General features: G+C 35.4%; 1 protein-coding gene across 1 annotated transcript in view; it reads left to right on the top strand.

The window, feature by feature from the left end:
* LOC110443881 overlaps positions 1-20,242 on the top strand; it is a 46,534-nt gene extending 26,292 nt beyond the window's left edge. Inside the window, exons 3-22 of the mRNA XM_021488320.1 lie at positions 1,247-1,781; positions 1,999-6,191; positions 6,606-6,809; positions 7,129-7,263; positions 7,489-7,761; positions 8,275-8,448; positions 8,851-9,055; positions 9,408-9,601; positions 9,948-10,049; positions 10,344-10,537; positions 11,006-11,152; positions 11,574-11,668; positions 12,325-12,611; positions 12,865-13,070; positions 13,361-13,516; positions 13,970-14,097; positions 14,629-14,891; positions 15,970-16,039; positions 17,090-17,286; positions 17,622-20,242. Coding sequence (XP_021343995.1) covers positions 1,247-1,781; positions 1,999-6,191; positions 6,606-6,809; positions 7,129-7,263; positions 7,489-7,761; positions 8,275-8,448; positions 8,851-9,055; positions 9,408-9,601; positions 9,948-10,049; positions 10,344-10,537; positions 11,006-11,152; positions 11,574-11,668; positions 12,325-12,611; positions 12,865-13,070; positions 13,361-13,516; positions 13,970-14,097; positions 14,629-14,891; positions 15,970-16,039; positions 17,090-17,286; positions 17,622-18,001 — 8,138 coding nt within the window. The 3' untranslated portion in view covers positions 18,002-20,242. The remainder of the gene's footprint in view (positions 1-1,246; positions 1,782-1,998; positions 6,192-6,605; positions 6,810-7,128; positions 7,264-7,488; positions 7,762-8,274; positions 8,449-8,850; positions 9,056-9,407; positions 9,602-9,947; positions 10,050-10,343; positions 10,538-11,005; positions 11,153-11,573; positions 11,669-12,324; positions 12,612-12,864; positions 13,071-13,360; positions 13,517-13,969; positions 14,098-14,628; positions 14,892-15,969; positions 16,040-17,089; positions 17,287-17,621) is intronic.
* Positions 20,243-20,950: the final 708 nt, after the last annotated feature.

The raw sequence follows: 20,950 nt of genomic DNA, 5'->3' as shown, positions 1-20,950 counted from the left end.
CAACACACAGAGAACATCGCAGCGATAACACACATTGACAACACACACCACAGCGTCAACACACCGAGAACATCGCAGCGATAACACACATTGACAACACACACCGCAGCGTCAACACACCGAAAAAATCGCAGGGATAACACACATTGACAACACACATCACAGCGTCAACAAACCTAGAACATCGCAGCGATAACACACATTGACAACACACATCACAGTGTCAACACACCGAAAACATCGAAGCGATAACACACATTGACAACACACACCGCAGTGTCAACACACCGAAAACATCGCAGCGATAACACACATTGACAACACACACCGCAGCGTCAACACATCGACAACATCGCAGAGATAACACACATTGACAACACACATCACAGCGTCAACAAACCGAGAACATCGCAGCGAAAACACACATTGACAACACACATCACAGAGTCAACAAACCGAGAACATCGCAGCGTATATTAAGTTCACTTATAAGCATAAATTCATAATAGAAATTTACGTAACGAAAGGCGCTTAACAAAATTACTGTAGGTGTTAACTATGAGGGCCTAGCTGGCTTGGCGAAATATGTATTAGCAGGCTTGCGTTCATTCCGGCATTAGCATTGAAAAAAGACTGCTACGTCTTGTGCATCAACAAGATAAAATGTTGTACGCAGTATTCAAATAAGTACACTTATATTTATTAATTGCAAAGAGAAAAGGGGTATTTTATCAATAACGATAAATCACATTATAATTCTGATGCTGAAGATAAGTCTTCATTATCTTAAACTCTATTTAAAATTAAATGAAACTGTAACGCTTGAACGGTTATGTTAACATGTCAACCACCGAAGGTCATATCTTGGCAATGACATGATTTACCGTGAAAGAAAAGGCGTGCTTCATTTTGCCCGTTAACATGCTTCGTCTTGTAGAGCATCAGAAGGTTACTAGTTACCTAACATAGAACGGTTAGCTCTGGTGTTACGTGTGAAGGAAGCTAGGTTTACCTTGTATTACATGTTCACCGGAACAGCCATGCCTATCCTCTGATCTTTGATGTGACTTTTCTGCACTTGAAGCGTTTTATGAACATGTTATAATAAGACATTTTAAATCAAGTATCTAATAAAATGTCGTAGAACCTGTAAAACACATAGCTTGTGAAACCGTCTTTTCTCCTTCTTTTACAATTACTTCTGCATTAATAGACAATTCTTTTGAACCTGTTTTTTTATTTTCAGATTTACTGCTACTGTCAAGAGGTCAGTTTCAAGGTCAAGCACCGGGAAGCGCTGGACTGTTTCGCAATGGAGCAGGACCTCTAGGGGACGGGGCCTCCCCGCCACTATTTAACAACGCTGGCAATGTGGGGCCAAATAGAGATGACGATGTCGCCGATAGCGTCGGTGATGCATCCATTCGAAATCCAATTCCAAAGAACAATATACCCCAAAGCGCACCATCCGGGAGAAGGAGGGGGCCCTTACGGTCCAAGGGTGTGTGTAGGGATGGCTGGAAGCTAGCTGAGATGAACAATGTTCCCATTTGTATATATGTTAATCACAAAGAATTATCTTGGGACGAAGCTAAGGATACCTGTCGACAGGATTTTGGATTCCTTTTAAAAGCAGAGGCTCCTGTATATGTCGACTCTAAAAGCATCGGTGAATATCTCCGTCGACAAGAGATTTTAAATATATGGACCGGCTTGCACGAAGAGGAAGGCACTCTTGTATGGGATGAGCTTGCGCCCCACAAAGTGAGACCGTACAACGAGTAAGAAAACTTTTATTTATCCCATATAAAGATATTTCAACTATGATTACAATGTTTCTAATTTTCATTGGCAATAAACCCTAGATAATCAATATCTTTATTTCAAAGTCTTGTAGATAATAAATAAAAGCAAAGCTAGAAATTCACAAAATACTTGACTAACATCTATAGCTTGAATATTGATAATGCACAAGTTTTATTGCATTACTCTCTACAGTTTCATGGAGTCGAGACTTAAAGCAGACCGCACATGGGACTGGGAGATTGACGACGACACAGAAGACAGTGACGTATGCGGAGATTTGGATCTAAGCAGACTAAAACTACCACTTGAAGAGGAAGTTTTCAGACGTAGACGTAAACGAAGTAACATCAAGGAAGATTTAAAGATTCGTAAACGACGAAATCCTGATGAAAATCATCATCCTGAAATGGCTTTTTCCCAACACATAACAGAAACCCTCACGCAAAGTCCAGTTGAAACGATGTTTCAAAACACAGAAAGACCATCTGAAAGGCCATTCAGACAGTATAGTAGTGACAGAATTAGCGACAACATACCATCAAGTCATTTACCAAATTCTGAAAACACTGAAAACAGCATTAAGCCTTTCCAAGATCTTGCCTTTTTAAAGGAAAATCAACCCAAAGATGGCACACAGACTCCGCAACCAGAACAGCAGCAGCAACAACACAACTTGTATGGTCAAAATTCGGAATGGCATTCTTCAACTGATTTGGGCGAAGGTTTCGGAGAAAGTGTTCCAGATCCAGTGCTTTCTGAAGTAGTAAATGAAACACCAATCCAGGTAACAAAATTACGTAAATTCGATACCGCTAATGAGCAGCAGCAATCGGAAGGGCAAAGCCAAACAAATGCAGAGGCTGGAAATTGGAATTCAAACATAGAAATTACAAGTAATCTGCCACCTGTTTTACCCACCTCTGGCATTATGGAATCTCAAAAGAACCTTGAAGAAATTACTCCTCCACCAAATGAAGATGGGGATAATGATCCAACCGTACCTACAACGGTGGACAATAATGAAATCAATCCGGACATCCCGACTCCAAAACCTCTTGATAGTGTTTTAGATTTTGTTTCCACGGAAAAAGATGCAAACATCGAAATTCCAGAGCAAAAGTCCCAACCGTTTGTTGCAAAAACGAAGAGGCCACTAGAAGAAACTCCAACAAGTCCGGATGTGGAAATGTCACCTACAAAACCTGATACACAAGATGGGATGTTACGGACACTTCCTGTAACGAAGCAACCCATTGTTACGGAAGAGGACGGAAAAGAGAACTCCATTCCACCAATTCCAGAAAATGCTGATCAAGCTATCGATTTAGATCTCCTAAAACATGTTTCAGAGAAATTGCCTTCCCAAACGACACCGTCTATTGAATCAGCATTGAAGAAAGACCTATCACATGGTGATAGCGATACTGATTCCATTGCACCCTCGTTCTCTTTTGTTCCAACTATACCATCATTTGATGACGTTACACCTGCGACGAACGATGTTGATATTCCTTCGACACCTTCAAATTTTGATGATGTAACAACGACAACACTACGAACGACTGAAGTTACAGATCCTACCAAAGACGCCGCGCCAATCACTGGTGCAACGCAGATCAGCATACCAGCCATGGATGATATTAAGACTGCGCCCACTTCCAGGGGGATCCCTTTGAGAGAACCACCGACCACAACTAGCAATGATAGTAGCGAAACTGCTGACGATGAAGCGGCACTCGGGAGGATAGAAACTGTTCAACCAAACGACAAAATTACCACGGCTAAACCAAGTTTCGAGTTCACATCACCAGATGAGTTTATAAACACATTAGGTATCATAGGATCGAACTTGCACAAATCTAACGAATCCGGGGCGTCAAAAACAATCGATGATATTAGTCAATCTTCGGGAACAAGTTCAGAAAACCTTAAAACAACTAAAGGGGATCCAGATGAATCAGTCGACGGTGACAGCTCTTCTACAGGGGAAAACAACTCTTATGATAGTGACAACAAAGACGGTAAAGATTCAGGTTCAGATTCTAGTGACAGTACTTCGAAAGATGGCAGTGATGACAGTTTAGTGGAGAAAACAAAAACAACCTTGAATAAAACAGACGTCAGCCATCATGAAAACAGTCAGGAGCTCGTGAAAAATTTATATTCAAATCACACTGATGGGAAACCTGATGACGATGATTCTATCTCAAACAGTTTAGAAGATGATAGCATCGAAAGTCTTGAAAACACGACAATGGCAGATCTTAGTAAGGATAGCAACGCGACTGATAATAAGGATTCGTCTACTTCAAAAGATTCTTACGATGACAGTAGTGAACTCGACGAAAAAGATTCGGCTGTAAACTCTACTGAAGATGACAGCAATGAAAGCTTTGAAAACACAACCGTAATAGTCGTAAATGATAAAACAAGCAATGAAACTGATACCGATTCCTCTGCTTCAAACGATGATTCTCAAGATGACATATCTACGTCCTCCGACAGTGATGTCAATAGCAACGGAAACGACGATAGTAAAGATGACAGCAATTCGTCAAATAGCACTGATGCCGATAGCTCTGAGGATAAAATGAGAGACAATTCTGTGTCAAATGATGTAAAAGAAAACCAAAGTGATGGCGATGAAAGTTTGGATGTAGATGAAACAGATGATCAACAAAATATTACTAATAACACGTCAGATGATACCAGCAACGAAATAGATAGCAATGAAAAAAGTGGGATATCTGACAATTCGGAGACAAGTGATGATGACGATGTAACACAAAACGTCCTCGGAATACTTTCATCTACACGGAAATCAGAAACAGATGGTGAAAGTAATGATGATGCCAGCATAAAATCAGAATCAAATGATGGTGATGGGAAGGATAACGTCGACAGTGTGGATGTGGTTAGTACCAAAGATAGTGGTGGTGACAGCACAGCATCAGACACAACTACAGTTTCGTCATCAGAAGAGAAAAAGGACAGTAATGAAAGTGCAGAAAGTCGTGATGATAACACAAACGATGAGACTGAAAATAACGTTGATAGCTTTCAGGATGAGGGAGAAGGGAATAGCTCAAACACTGACAGTGAAATTGACAATGATAGTTCGAGCGATGAAAAAACGGAAAATACATCAAAAGATGACACTGAAACTAACGATGGTAGTTCAAGTGATGAAAATAAAGAGAATACATCGAACAATGACAATGAAGTTAACAATGATAGTTCAAGCACCGAAAATAAAGAGAATATTATAAATGATAACAGTAAAGCTAGCGATGATAGTTCGAGTGCTGAAGACTCAGATAACTCTACTGACAGTGGCAATGAAATTGAAGATGGCAATGCAAGTGCTGTAAACTCAGAGGATTCTACTGATAGTGGCGATGTAAGTAAAGATGAGAATTCGAGCGAGGACAAAACAGGGGATGCCATAGACAATGATAAGGAAACAAACGAAAATAATTCAGACGAAGAGAAGGGAACGAACATTTTAAACGTTAACATTGAATCAAATGACGATAGTTCGAGTGCTGAAGTATCAGAAAACTCTATTAACAGTGGCAGTGAATTTGACGATGATAAAGCAAGTGCTGTAAACTCAGAGGATTCTACTGAGCGTGGCGATGAAGCTACCGATGATAATTCAAGCGATGATAACGAAATAGACCCTTTAAACTCTGACAAAGAAAATGATTATGCTGATTCCAGCATTGAGAAGGACGACAAAATTACATCGATACCAATTGATTTGGAATTAATGGAAAGCATACAAGAGGCCGATGAAATGAGTTCTTCAACAATGGAAGATATAGATAGTAGTTCAGATGAAAAAAACGATGATACCAGTGATGATAAAACATCAGATGAAACCAACGATATAATAAGTGATATTTCTGATGACGCAAGTGAATCTTTTGGTGATAGTAATGAAATTGATAGTGTCGTTATACCGACAACGTTAGTTGCAAGAAAACCGAAAGAAGATGATGAAAGCATTGAGAAAAACAGCGAAGAGAGGATTGATGATGAGGAAGACAGCGACGACGTTTCGACACTTGGCGATGATTTACCAATAGGGGATTTTATGACACTGAGGACGTTCGTTGTAGAGGAGGAATCGGATGATAAAGATATTGGCGATGACCTACGCCGTAATTTTGCAGAAAAGGACATAGGACTGAGAATCCATGAACATTTAGATGACGTTGAAGAAATCGAGGAATTTGTACCTCCTGCAGACAAAAGAGAACACATTCCCCACTCAGGTCATCATCACAGCCAACGAAAAACACTTGGCATGAAGTTGTCACAGTGTACTATCCGTAAACCATCTGTCTGTTACAGTCCACCGATTGTCCTGGAGGATACAGGTAAGCATTCTCACCGATCGTCCTGGAGAATACTAGACCGTTACAAACCGAATGGTGGAGTTGTTTTGTTAGTCGTCAACTATACAGTTAATTACAAAATGTACCAACAGTTTCGGCATAAACCGTTTATATGAAACGTTTTTAAATCTAATAATCAACATATACCCTGACTGTTTGTGTAAACTGTTTTCATTAAACATCTAATCTAAATGTTGTTTCACAGAGATCATATGTTTTAGTTAATATACAATTTATCAACTTTTTTTAAATAGTCACTTTTGTTAAGAAAAGGAAAATATGTCAACTTTGTTTTTGGAAACAGTAACATAATGTCCGCTATAACAGACTGAATGATTTTTACTATGATTAAACACGCACTTATTATATGATACATTTGTTGTTTTACAATTGTAGCATCCTCCTGTCCTCCTGGTTGGTATGGCCACATTTTCTCAAAAAAGTGTTACAAAGTGATCGTCTCTAGAATGCCTTTCACTGCTGCAATGGAGCGCTGTACTAACGAAGGAGGAAGACTGGCTGCTATGGGAAACAGTAAATTTAACGCCGATTTGGTGTTGATGAGCATACTGAAGTCGCAAACAGAAGGTTTCGTTGTGGGCAAGTACAACAAATATTGGAATATTTAAAAAGGATACAATGGTTATCTGAAACTATTACAACAAGTATGCAGAGCTTAGTTATCATGGATACGTGGGTAAGGGTATGACTTAAGTACGTATGATAGTTAGGTCATGAATATAGTGTAACATAGATAACTTGAGTGAGGGAGGGAGTATTATAAAAAGAAACAAATTCAATATCACAATAACCATACTTCTTTGTTAAAATGATATTGATACATATATTCAGCTGAATAAATGTTCAAAATTCGTTGTCGAAATTTTGTCTTCATCGGTGTTATTTTTTGTTTATCTAGGGCCATCGAGCACGTTTTGGGTGGAAAGATTACCTTCTACGAGACAGTGCCGGGCTCTGACTGTGAATGGATATATGGAAGCCTCATGTAACAGTCATGCTGAGGTTGTCTGTGAAAGAGACGCGCTGATAAAAGGTTGGAAAATTATTTTTTAATATCTGAACAACTTTTGAACTTTTTATTTTTAGAATTCTATTTCTAAACTAAATTGTAATAGAAATGCTGCAACACAATAATTATTTTGATAGAATCAAAAAGTATATCATGTCAAAAGAGGTTCCTATTAAGAAGCATATACATTTATAAATCACCGTTTCATTCAAAACGCATTTATGAAGGTAGGACATATTTCTCTTAAAGGACAAGAAAATGAAGATGAAGATGATGAAACTGACGATGAAACAGAAGAAAGTGTTGAGAACGAGGAAGATCACGAACCAGAGCGAGTGTATCTTTCATCGAAAAGGGATGATAGTAAACTGACATGCGACCTTACCAATAAAAATAGAGAGTTACCAACTGTTTGGTTCAAAGATGGAAAAATTGTCGACATAAAACTGGAACGAAGATCCCCGAGTCTGATTTCCTTACTTGGTGTAATGGGCAGACCACTAACACCACTTCCAGAACCAGGTAAGTAACCTTTCACAGTTATCGCTTTGGCTTGGTAAACATCACGTTAGCGATCAATATTTATGACGTCGATTGAACGTAAGTTACCCACACATAAAACAATCATGAGCATAATTAGGTGTACATAGCGGGTGTCATCGATGCAGAAGACGCTTATCCTTCTTGAACACATGGGCCTGTTCTCCTTGTTAATGTTCAAAAGTCTCCTGGTAAATCTTTCCTTTGTTTATATTCTGCCCTTGTTTTATTGATTTTCGAATTATGGTTTTGTTGAAACTTCGGTGTTATCTTGATGATTGGTTTATTTCCCTTTTTACATCTACAGACACTATGCATATTGTAATATGAATTATACTTCCAGTGTAAACGACCTCTTCAATGCTTAGGAACAGGAACTTATGTTCTAAACGATTGTGGAAAACAGCTAAATAGTTCATTTAAAAATCACATCTTTTAGGGAAACTGGATTCGTCTTCCAAGTTTGTTTTAACACACTATTGCTTTTACTTCTAGCGTTAACGACTTCTAATGCTTTGGAACTGGGACCAATGTTCCGGAAAACGCTGGAGTATTCCAGCAGTCAGAAACTCACCAACGAAATGTTCCAGGGTACTTACTGGTGTGAAGTGTGGGACATGCATCCCTTTAATCGACGCCGTTCGAGATCCTACTCTGTCAAATATTCTGGTAAGCTATGTAACTTGTATCTTAAGGCGTAAATATCATTCTAGATAATGGATAGAGTTATAACTATAATGACAAGTAAGTAACATCACAAAAAAACTTTACAAGTTGTATATGTCAATTCCTACCGAAAGTTTTCCCTAAATGTTTTTACTCCTGAAGGTTGCATTAAGTAAACAATTTAAAAAATTTAAGTAGAAATGTCAAAATAAGGTATGTGTATAATAGTATCTAAATCAAACCGTATGCAATTCAGAATAACCGCCAACTTAATTCTACTTTAGTAATTGACAATCAAAATAATTCACAATATCATTATTAAGAAAAAATCCTCTAAAAGTTTTTTGACAAAATTTCCGTCGTGTATGCCCAAACATGTGGCTGATGATGATGATTATTGAACAGATGTTATCACATTCCGGGGGACCATTGAGATGCCTGAAATATCCCACAAAGGAATTCTTCTCCACAATATGATCAACCAACAGAATGCCAAGCTGTCCGGTATCATGACAGACGTTAACTTTATCAATGACAATATCCTACCCGTTCTACAACAAAGCATACCTACTGTCCAGAGTGTGGTTACATACGGAGGGAAAATAGAAGAGTAAGCCGCATTTTTTTAATTTTTTATATTTAATGTGATATCACCTCTTCAAACAGCGTTAGCTAGCGCTTGTTGTCAATAACAGTTAATAAATCATCTTTATTATAAACGCAGTTTATAATTATTAACGTAGTTTTGTAGTGGAATAAAAAAACATCATGCTATGTTTATCTTTATGCTAAGATGGTAATTTTAAAAGTTACATTTTACACTAATGATAATATAAATATATTGCTTAATCATCTATGGATGTTACATTATTTCATAGAAAATTGAAAGATAACTGGAACTTCATATACTATTAATGTTCTCGTTTTACGTATAATGTTGCAAATTTATGTATTTTTTGTAGCACGAAGCCATTAAAACTAGGGTACTACATGTTTCTGAAGACAACTGATAATTACACAATGGCGGATGAAAATATGGCGTATTTGGTCCTACGAAAGGAGTTACGAGACACCATGAAAAAAGCAAACATGTTGCTGACACTGCCTGGGAAGACTCCAATCCACATTGTTCGGTCAATTGACCTAACGAGTACAAGTATGTCATTTTTCGCTGACCAGCGGAAAAAATAACATCTCTAGCTTTACTTTGGTAAAATATTACAAACGAAAGCATGCGCAAATAGATAATAATGATAAAATGCGTCTTATATTGTTATATTCGGTGTCATTAATTATACGGCTTCATTGTCTAAAGAAAAATTGAAAAAATGGTTGATTTAAAACTAAACAGGACTGTTGGACAATACTTAAGAATCAATAAACAAATTTGGAAAAACAAATGAAAGTACAAGTGCAAATGTATCAGCTCTTTATCAACTCAAGTCAATGCTTGTTACAATTAGAGATATGGTTATTCATATTTCTTAAACAACATGTTTCAGTTGCCTGCCCGTTGGATCACCTCAAAGATGACGAAACTGGTCTAGTGGCAACCTTTCCCCGATCGTCTATTGACACTGTGGTCAACAGTATTGAAATGTGTGGTACGTACAAACAAAGTTGCATTGCAATTAAATCTTTCACACATATGGCCAATTTGCCTGTTTTAGAATCGACTATTTGTATTATAGTATTTGCCACGTGTTGAATTCGCTCTAACGGGCAAATATAAACAGTCAATTGTCTCCGGTTTACAGTGTGATATTTTATTACGCGTGTTTAAGCAGATAATTAAGATATTTTCAATTTTAATTGACTCTCTTTGCAACTTTTTGTGATATTCTATTTAAAAATAATACTATATTGTTTTTTAATCGTATGCTTTTATTTACTTTCAGAGGGATCTAATGCTGGAAGAGCGTCATGCAAAGGTGACTACTACACAGGCGCCTATTGGACTGACGTCTCTGTTACCAAAACGTGCAACAACGAAAGTCACACACAGTCAGAGGAATCTGAAGAAGAGGAGGAAGAGGAGGAGGGAATATTTGAGAAAATGACACTTGAAGACAGACTAAAAGAACTTGCAGAGGTAGAAAATAAAAACTCTATTCTTCTTTTAATCTTATAATTCGTACATAGTCACATAACTCACAATAGTTTGGTCAGATATGCAATCTGAAATCAACTTATTAGGTCAGGCGAATTTTTATTTAATTTCGAAAAGTGTTGCTACAATGTGGTTATAGACGGATATTTGTCTATGGATTCGATCAGTTACCGTGAATGGCCAGGGCCCGCCAAGCAGATATTTATGCCTTTTGTATCTTTCACTGATTAAGCTGACGACATTGAGGAAATGTTGTCTAGGGCTAATTCAAATCTAATTATTTGAAAACTTGACGAAAGAGAGCGGTTATTGACGATAAATGGAAGTGTTCCAGAATCTTTTTTTCATTTAAATAATTTCGCTTAAAAAACACATATTACTTGTACATAATTAAACTTAAAACGAGGTAAAATTCATTTATAAATAATATTAATTTTCCAAACAATTCAGATGGACATGGAAGATGACAATGTAGAAGGTATAATGGAGGAGACAGCTAGCATTGTCGAGAAGGTAGAAGAGATGACTGCTACTGATATTGATTACATCGCCGAAATCATGGACAAAACGGTCAACGTTCACAAGATCACTAAAGAAGTAAGCTGTATTTCATTCCTGTAAACTCCCAATTTATCACAGAACATCAATGTTAATCATATATTTATGACCAAGTACAAAGAGCTACCTACTAATTTCACTTTTGCCACCATGTATCAACTACTTACTGTCAACTGTTAACGCATCACTATTTTCATAATTTGGAAATGCTTTATCATGATTAAGAATAAATACTCTGGATCACAAGTGTGTTGCATCCCCATTTTTGTCGATGTAGCCGTTGATGTTCATTCATACGTGCTATTTTCACTGAGACAAAAAACTGAAATCCGTCTATTTGCATTTGTATTTGAGACGTTAGATTTTGTGTTTGATTTCACAATATTGTTTAAGCAAATTGACAACTAACAAAATCAATTAAATTATACAATTCAAGCTTTTTATTTTTATTTTATTACAGATCGGTATGAATGTAATGAAAACAATGGATAAAGTTATGAACATCGACGAAGACGAGCTCGAGAAGGCTAATGAAGTTTCTCAAGCGTCCAACAGGTAAATTTATGATGCTTTTGATAATTCTACACAAATAATATTAAAATTTTCTAAAGATTGAGTTCGTGTTGAACATTGATATAAACACAACGTTAATGGTACTACATAGGACCAAGTTAAAATATTTTATTGCTTTTATCACTATTATTAAATACTTGTTTGAGTAGTTTTCTACGGAGTAATACATGTAGATCACATCTTGTGACGAATTTACCAAATAATAGTTGTTCGTAATTTGAGTGTTTGAAAACAGAAATAAATGGCAATAAATAAGAAAAGTACAGAACTGCAGGGGTCGAACTTGGATTTTTTCAATTATTGATCTAGCTTTTTCGGAATTATATATGCAAATAATCATTATAATAAGAGATTAACACCTTTACAAGGAAAGTTATTCTAAGCCAGCAAAACTCGTTTGGTTGCTTCATCGCCTATATGAAAAAAGAAATTTCTTCATGTCGACAAAACAGCTCTAAGGTGGAATGCTTCATCTTGATCATAACTACTGCAGTGGTACTTTTTTTCCCTGAAGGGTTGTTGCGTTATCATTATTTTTCATTGTTTAGGAATAATTATTTCACAATAAGCAACGCTTAGATTTTGTTTCGAAATATGAAGAAGTGTTTATTTAAATGTGTATTTTTGTGTTATTTCAGAATTCTTAAAAGTTTCGAGAAGGTCGCCGAAAATATTGACTTGGAGGATGACGGTAAGCTCCGTATCGTTAAGCCTAATGTGGCCATGGAGGTATGGAACCTTAACCAGATCAAGGTCCCTATCATAGGGTTGGCGGCACGTCAAGGCAAGGCTGGAAGGTTAGACGAGGCTTTCAACGAAGATAGAATCTTCACTCTTTACAATCAATCGCAACTGTACGGAGACATTGATGCAGCCATTGAATTGCCTCCCGAACTCATCACCTCGGCAATGGTTGATGGAAAAGGTAGATACATTTGTAGGAATAACTCGAAAAATCGGAACGTCTTTCACACAATTGTCATAGCTTTTTTCTTCAGATGATACTCAATATAATTCCAATGTGTTGAGATAGCCTTCTTGATAATGCATGAACGATTTATTTACCGTGAAAGTATTAACTTTTTATTGAACTTTTATTTCTGAATTTTGTGTCTTGTAGTAAAAATTCTAGTTATAGCATCACCTTCACATTTCACCATATTTACTCCTATGGCCAGGTATAAAAGACGATACAAGACTATACATGATGGTATACAGAGATGGGAGGCTGTTCCGGGGAAATTCAAAAGCAGCTGACAAAATTGACGTCACAAGAGATCTACGTCTTGGGATTTTGAACAGTTACATCATTTCCGCCAGTATTAGCGGTCGAGAAGTCAAAGGACTGAAACATAAAGTAAAAACGGTCTTCAAACCACTACAGGTGATTACTCTAAACATATAAACAAAATGTTATCCAAATATATGGTTAAAACTAAATGTTTTTAATTTCATACAATTGATTTATTGCAAATTACCATATTGTTTGACATTGGAGTCGAATTCTTGACAACATATATTTATAGATGTTTATTAATTTCATGATTAAACATTGCATTTGTATAACGTAATCTAATGTGTACTAATGCTATTATTCTCTTATTATTCTTAAGTGAAAGGAAATATTATATAAAAATCTTTTACTAAATTATTTTGTCTGATAATACATTACAGTCACCAGCAAACGATGAGCGTAAATGTGCCTTTTGGGACTTTGACATGAATTACAAAGAAGGCGGTTGGTCAACTGCCGGCTGCGTATATAACGGTCAAGTCAATGGACGAGACATTTGTTTGTGTGACCACCTTACCAACTTCGCTGTTTTAATTGTGAGTAAATCTTGTTCAACTTAGGCGTTAGTGATGTTTATGTGAATCAAACATGAAAAGTCCTGACCAAATACATATTTTAATATGTCGCAAATTTTATAGCAGTAGTGAAATTTATTCATGATACATAAAATAAATAATTTAATTCAATTAAGACAAGGAATTATGAATTTCCATACGACATAAATTAACGCTTTCCTTATTATTGTATACGTTCATGACAGTATGAACTTATGAAATTGCATAAGTGTTGATTTTTAAACCTTGATATTAAATCTCCGTCAATGCTTTATTGGGGAGAATTATAATGATAACATGATATAACTTTTGACGAATAGCTCATTCTTTTTCAACTTTATGTAAATTTGTCATGAAATAAAGATGAATTTTGCAAAATCGTTTTCATATGTTGGACTAAACGTTTCTGTTAATGAAATGATTTTACTTTTTCAGGATTTCTATGGGCAGGCCGAACCAGTTGATCGTGATCATGAATTTTCCCTGAGCATTATCTCCCTTATCGGACTCAGTTTGTCAATCCTGGGGTTATCGCTTACCATCATATCCTACGTGTTTTTTCGGTAATATACTTTTGTTCATGCTTTAGTTACTTAAAAAAAAACATTTATATCTGCAATTTTTTTTTACTGAAATTTTATATACCAAATGATCACAGATATCATTAAATAATAATAAATAAAATGATTAAGGTATGAAAGTATTTCAAATTTTAGACAAAAGTATTTGCAGTAAGTTATATACCCTTAACAAACAATGCATGCATGTATCACGCTCGTGTACTTAGGAATATCAGCTAATATGAATTGAACATTTTTTAAGGAAAAGTACGGAACACAAATTTCTCAATTAGTGTTTAACGAAGAACCTATCAATTAAAGATGATTTTCAAAAGCATTTGGATAAGTCACGTAATAAGATACATTTCATGAGCACCTTTTATCTTTTACCTTCTGTGATTTTTGTGTTTTTGATGATGTCTTTTCTGTTGGTTTGATATATCCTCGGTTTCTGTTGTCATCTTAATGATCGAGTTCCAATTTTGTTCTTCTGTTTTGATACTATACTGACAGACTCATGAATTTGTTCCACAGAAAACTCCGACAAGGTCGTGCTCAACAGACTCTGTTCAACCTTGCCCTTGCAATGCTGTGTTCGTGGGTGGTGTTCCTGACCGGTATCAGACAGACGCATAACTACATTGGATGTATCATCGTTGCCGTTCTCCTCCACTATTTCATATTGTCATCGTTTATGTGGATGTTGATGGAGGCATTTCTCCAGTATCTGACATTCGTCAAAGTCCTCGGGACATACGTCACCAGGTATACCCTGAAGACCGTGGTCATCGCTTGGGGTACGTGACAGTATTCTTAAAAAGGTTTAATGCTAAAACATTTCAAACATATTTTTTCAGAATTTGAAACAGAATTCAATCCCATGCATTATCACAACTGTACTTCTTAGCTATACTTTTCTAACACATGCAAAATCGGATATTCCAACGACGGGAAGACAAGATAAACTCCTCGTCATTACCTGTCGTCTGCTCTGATCAAGCAGTCGTTCTTGTGTGTTTTAAATATTTTGATGAAAAGCGGAGTATCAATGCGTAAGGGGCGAATTAATTTGAAATTAATTAGTGTGTACATTTAGAATTGCATAAAGTAAAAAAAAAAAAACAGACTTGCTGAAGATTTGAGTTCCCATTATGCTAAAGTTATCAAAAAACATTATCGTTTGTTGTTGTAACTTATTTACTTACAGAACAAAATTATATAAATGTGGGTAGAATTTTACCGAGTAATTTAGTGGCGTAACAGCTTTATCTTATGACTATAAAATATTGTATTCTCTGGTATTATTATACGACCTTTTACTTACACAAGTCCATAACTGATGCCTCCGGCCCTAAGACTTTACCAGGATTGTCAAATCATTAACATACACTGTACACATAATTGTATTATACCCAAGAAATAATATAAAAAGAGGACAAAAAGAGATTTGTTTCCATATCTGTTTTCCATATTTTCCCATATTGCTCATTCTGATAATCTGAGTGATTGCATGTTTGTATATTTAGTTATATGCAATCTATGATGACTGACAACTATATTATTTCAAGTGGGTTAATTCAAAAAGTTTAACGACGAACTTCACACAGAAGAAAAATGAATACACTATATGAGTTCGATTTTTTGTTTCTCTCGTCAGACCAAAAATAAAAGACGAAGCAACTTAACGTCACTTACGTTTATTCCGCAATGTTATATTATTGAAAAAATACACGTTGCACGTTCTTAGATCACCTTACCCGTTTATGGGGAAAACAGTATATTCGTATTATGGGTTATTTTCCATTCGATTAAATACGGGAGACATTTTTGATCGCTTGCTAACTGTTTTATGATATTTGCTGCGTTTTATTACAGGACTGCCCCTGGTACCTATTATAATAGTATTGAGTCTTGACCCCGACCTCTACCGTGGAGGTGACAGATAGTATGTATTTTATAGCAAATTGGTTATGGTATATTGGAGGTGATGGATTATGGGTGGTGGTCTAAATATTTTACCTGTCAATATTTGCATAACGCTTAATCATGAACCTTGTTGGAGTAAGAACAAAGAACTGGCACGAAAAGAATGGTGTCTGTAGTTTGCCATTTACTAGTAACGGTATAATCATTTTCATTATTTTATTAAGCAACATTTTGTTATAATTCTAATTATCAAAGTGTAAGAAAAGCAGTAAAAGGCTACAAAGCCGGATGGTCACAAATATATATTGTGGTGACTATTTTTGGTAAATCTGGGGTCTTACTTGTTCCATGGAAGACAATAGGATTTAAATTCCAAAAATGGAAATATAATTTTGGATTTACGAAAAAAAAGAATCTGCTTTTAAGCACTGGTCCTTGGAAATGACGGTGAGCATTGAGACCTTTCGGATTATGATGGGTTACAATGGGGGAACAAAATCACAAATGGCCTCTTTTTGAACAAACTATATTTGTGTACTAGTTTCGTCGGTCATTTCTATTTTTTGTAGCTTTTTTATTATAAAACACTTCAAAAATTGATAAGAAAGTGTACAAATAAATGGCACGTAGCTTTAACTGCATGGGATATGGAGATTGTAGGTTATAACATTAAAAATTATACAAATTATCAAGTCTAACCGTAATGGCACTTGTGAAAACGTTCAATTTCAATACCGATAATAGAACAAACTGTCACATTTAAAATCTATTCTCAAAATTTATTTTGACATGTCTTTGAAATGTTCATAACTAATGTAATATCATCATGACAAATTACATTAAATTTCATAAAATTTCCTAATGTACACTTAGAAATATAGAATAATATTCTAATTGTTAATTCTATTCAACACATTTTGTTAATTTTGTGCAAAGTGTCATTTAAAATAATAAAAACAACATGTTTATGCGTCTTTTTAGTCCGTACTCTATTTCAATCCGCCAATTATGCAAAATAATATAGCGGTATTATTACTTTCTCTAATTGATATTGTATTTTCTACTTCAGCTGCTGGATGTCTTTAGATGCGTTCTACTATGCCTTTGCACTGCCTATCGGTGTTATAATTCTGTGTAACCTGGTAGTGTTCATACTTACCGTCACCAGTATATGTCGGCGACCGACAGGATTACGAAGCAACCAGTCAAAACAGAAAATTGCCATAACTAATTTACAGGCCGCCATCACAAGCTTTGTATTGCTTGGTAAGTTTTATTTATAGAAGTCTTGACATATAACATCAATATCTAATATAGAAACGAATTCAGGAGATGCTTATTTCCTTGTTATTTGGCGAGGAAGAGGGGAGAATCGATTGAAATTTTGAAGAAATCGCATTTCATTGAGGGATAGTAAATTATACAACACGTTACTTTCCCTTTGCGGATCGTAAAAGAGGGACTTCGAGATCACGCAGTGTATATTTTTTACTAGTAATTCTGGAGTTGTCAATCTATATAGCAATCAAGCGTTTTTTTCAATGTTAGTTTTGTAAAAACCTTGGTATTACATTAATACGTTTTCTATTTTATTTCTGCAGGTTTAACGTGGCTGTTGGGCTACCTTGCTATCGCAGATGCCCGAGTGGTCTTCCAGTATGCTTTCACCATCCTCAACTCTTTACAAGGATTCTTTATTTTCGTCTTGTTTGTCGCCCGGAAGAAGCAAGTGCGAGACCAATGGCTGATTTTATGCTGCTGCAAAGATCCCAAAATGGAAAAGGCATCCAGGTCTCTATCAGCCTCGGCTTCGATTCCTAGTACATGTAGCGGAAGAAGCTCGAGCAGCTACAGCGGAAGGAGTGAAAGGTCTGACTCTACGCGAACGACAAGTAGTTTCGTCAATAATGACTATGAGACGATATACACCGTTCCGTATACGAAGCATTCCCGAGAGTCCCTGTACTACCGAAAAGTTTAACATTGATATTGAACGTTTCTGAAACAGTATAACAGGCATTGCTGTATACCTAAATGCGACATTATGGCGGTTTATTTACATACAAATGCATGAGACGGTATCATTTTCGCTTTTGCAGTTAGCAAATACTCCTGCTACGGTTGGTAAAGGATACATTTTCTGTGTATACGAGTTGTAGTAAACAGATGGATGGAACCAGCATCCCACCTGCCACCCTGTCACCTAATTTAAATTATACCACCCTCTGCCACCTAATTTGAACAATAACGTCAGATCTATAGATAGTTTGGTACGTCATTGGTGGTATTATCTAAATTAGGTGGCAATGTGGCAGGTAGGATGCTGGTTCCATATGTTTATTACTACTTATACGATACACATTTATTATCAAAACGTTGCATATTTTATTACATATATTACATTAAAAATACACTGTACACATGAAGCACTCGTGCGTGCGATGTCAAAAAATTAAAAGTACCGTTTAAGTCACAACAAAAGTGAAAATTCAAAGTAATAGTACAATAAAAGAGACGACTCAAATAAGGTCACTTTAACCTTGAGACCATCTGTTGCCCCAAAAACAAAATGACAAAATCATCACGACATGTAATATGTTTACAGTAAACAGAATCTCAAATGAAAGGGCGCGATCGATATAGGTCGAATGTATTCGGAAAGATGCAATAGCGAAACTAGTACAATTTACAGTGCATGTCTGATTGTGTTATTGAACCACAATTAACTATGGAATTCATATTAATGTATTTGCATACTTGAGTTGTGTCTTGCATTATTCTCTCGCATTGGTGTTGATAATTAAAGGTTTGCAAAGATGTAGCCATTATTATATTCAAGGTGACCCGGTACAAAAGTCTCATAACATTCTTGTTTGTAAATTGTCTCGTTTAACTTACGTTGTCAAAGGCTATACGTGTTGTTGAAACACTGTGTAGTGTTATTTATTAATGTTATATAAAGCTGTATATTATTATTTCATAAATTGAGGTATCGTTATTAATATTCAAACTATATATTTTGTAACCACGAAATGAACTTTATTAAGTATTACTGGTAGTTATCGAGTCATGTTTAAATAGCATTGTGTATAATATTTTCATGATTCATGTGATACAAAATTCATTGTTCATCGTGACTACCTTTTAATATGGTTTGCATCACAGAAATAAGGAAATGAAATGTTTAATGTGATAAGTAATATTATTCTACTCGCTGGTCCCTATGGTGTAATATTGTTTAACCTAGTTATGTATGAATGTTGGTTAATTATTTATGTTGTATAATCTTATGTCTCCTATGTCGTCTAATGAACGTCTGATCCAAAAGTCTATTATATTGCCTCACCACTCGGATACTTTGTTTAAAAGAAGAAGTTTTTCCAGGAGTAAAGGGTAATACTGATCACTTACAATCGCGAAAAACTGATGTTTCACTCAGAGAGTTATATCGAACATGAAGAAGTCAGAAAGAGTTTACCTGGCTTTGAGTTATTCCTCCTGTCAAGTTTTCAAATACTTTGCAGTCCACAAATTGGACACTCATTTTAATACAGTGCATATTTATAATCCTTGCTTTGCAACATTGGCAAAGATAAGGCTGTTTAATGTGACGGAAATTTCATTTGTAAAGGACAAAACAATTTTATTCACATTAGTGACAATGGTAAAACTATATTTTAACTTATTTGATACCTTTTACCTTAACTCGTTTTTCTTTGGATATCATGATATAGGTCTCAAAATGAATATAAACGTTAAGCAACTCATCTTAACGTCAAAATGTCATGCAAAAGAACAAATTACTAATCTGTTGATGTGGTCTGAGTATATTGTAAACAAAACCCGGAAAAGAATGTGATTGGAATTTATTCGAATCGGTATTGTGTTTAGTATGACATGAAAATTAAGTGCTATTTAATTCCTTTATGGATATTTTACAATTTAATTAACAGATATATCACTAAACATTATACAAAGGCTTCACTGTTATACAACGTGTATGATATACAAACGTTTAATGTCAGTAAAACGTATATGTATAGCTGTAATACAGTTCTTTGAATTCATTATATATGTCTCAAGTCACGTCCAGGTTGAAGACTATGTTGTAGACGTAATATTCAAGAAACTTTGAAGGTATCATTGATCGTTTATTCCGTCTTTGCGTATTGCACAGTTATCTTCTCTTGTGAGCAGGTATTGATTGTTACGTCATTGGTTTGTGAGAGGTACGTCATCAATTTTTGAGAAAACGACGTATTTTTTTCACACAAACCAATGACGTAACAATCAATCCCTGCTCACAAGAGAAGATAACTCTGCAATACGCAAAGACGGAATTATCACTGTATTTGGTAATCTATCCATAGGTAGAACGCTTTTCAACCGTTTGTGTCATATGGCATGCATATTATACACTAGGCAAATGTCATGCCATTCATGAATAGATGTTTTTGGTTTTCGGTTCTTATTTCAGATAATATGCAAAGTTGAATAACAGAAATAAAAGGCAGAAAATATGATAAATGTCAATTTTCACAAAAACACTTAACAACCTGTAAAATTGTCTCATTGTAATATGCAAATGTTGTTCATTAGTTGAACTCAAATTTCAAAGTGCTAGACAAGAACGCAATGATAACACTATGTTAACAGGTAATAATGAGTGATTAGATAATGTTATATTGTTGATTCTAGGTTTCATCATAAAAAAATAAGATAAATATTGTAAGATTCCTACACTTCAAATTAACTTTAATACACTATAGTATATACAACCATATTGTTATTAGTGTTATTTCTCATACAAAAAAGATATGTTCATCATTATGGAGAGCTTTTTAAATGTACGTATACAAGTATACTTATGTTGTCATTATACAGTCATTGTCATTGTCTTAGATGCAATGTGTTCAATGTAATAAACAAT

This window comes from Mizuhopecten yessoensis, unplaced genomic scaffold (assembly GCF_002113885.1).
Source record: "Mizuhopecten yessoensis strain PY_sf001 unplaced genomic scaffold, ASM211388v2 scaffold716361, whole genome shotgun sequence".
NCBI classification, from domain to species: Eukaryota; Metazoa; Mollusca; class Bivalvia; order Pectinida; family Pectinidae; genus Mizuhopecten; species Mizuhopecten yessoensis.
The sequence above is the reverse complement of the archived record's forward strand: the minus strand, read 5'-3'. Positions and strand labels throughout refer to the sequence as shown.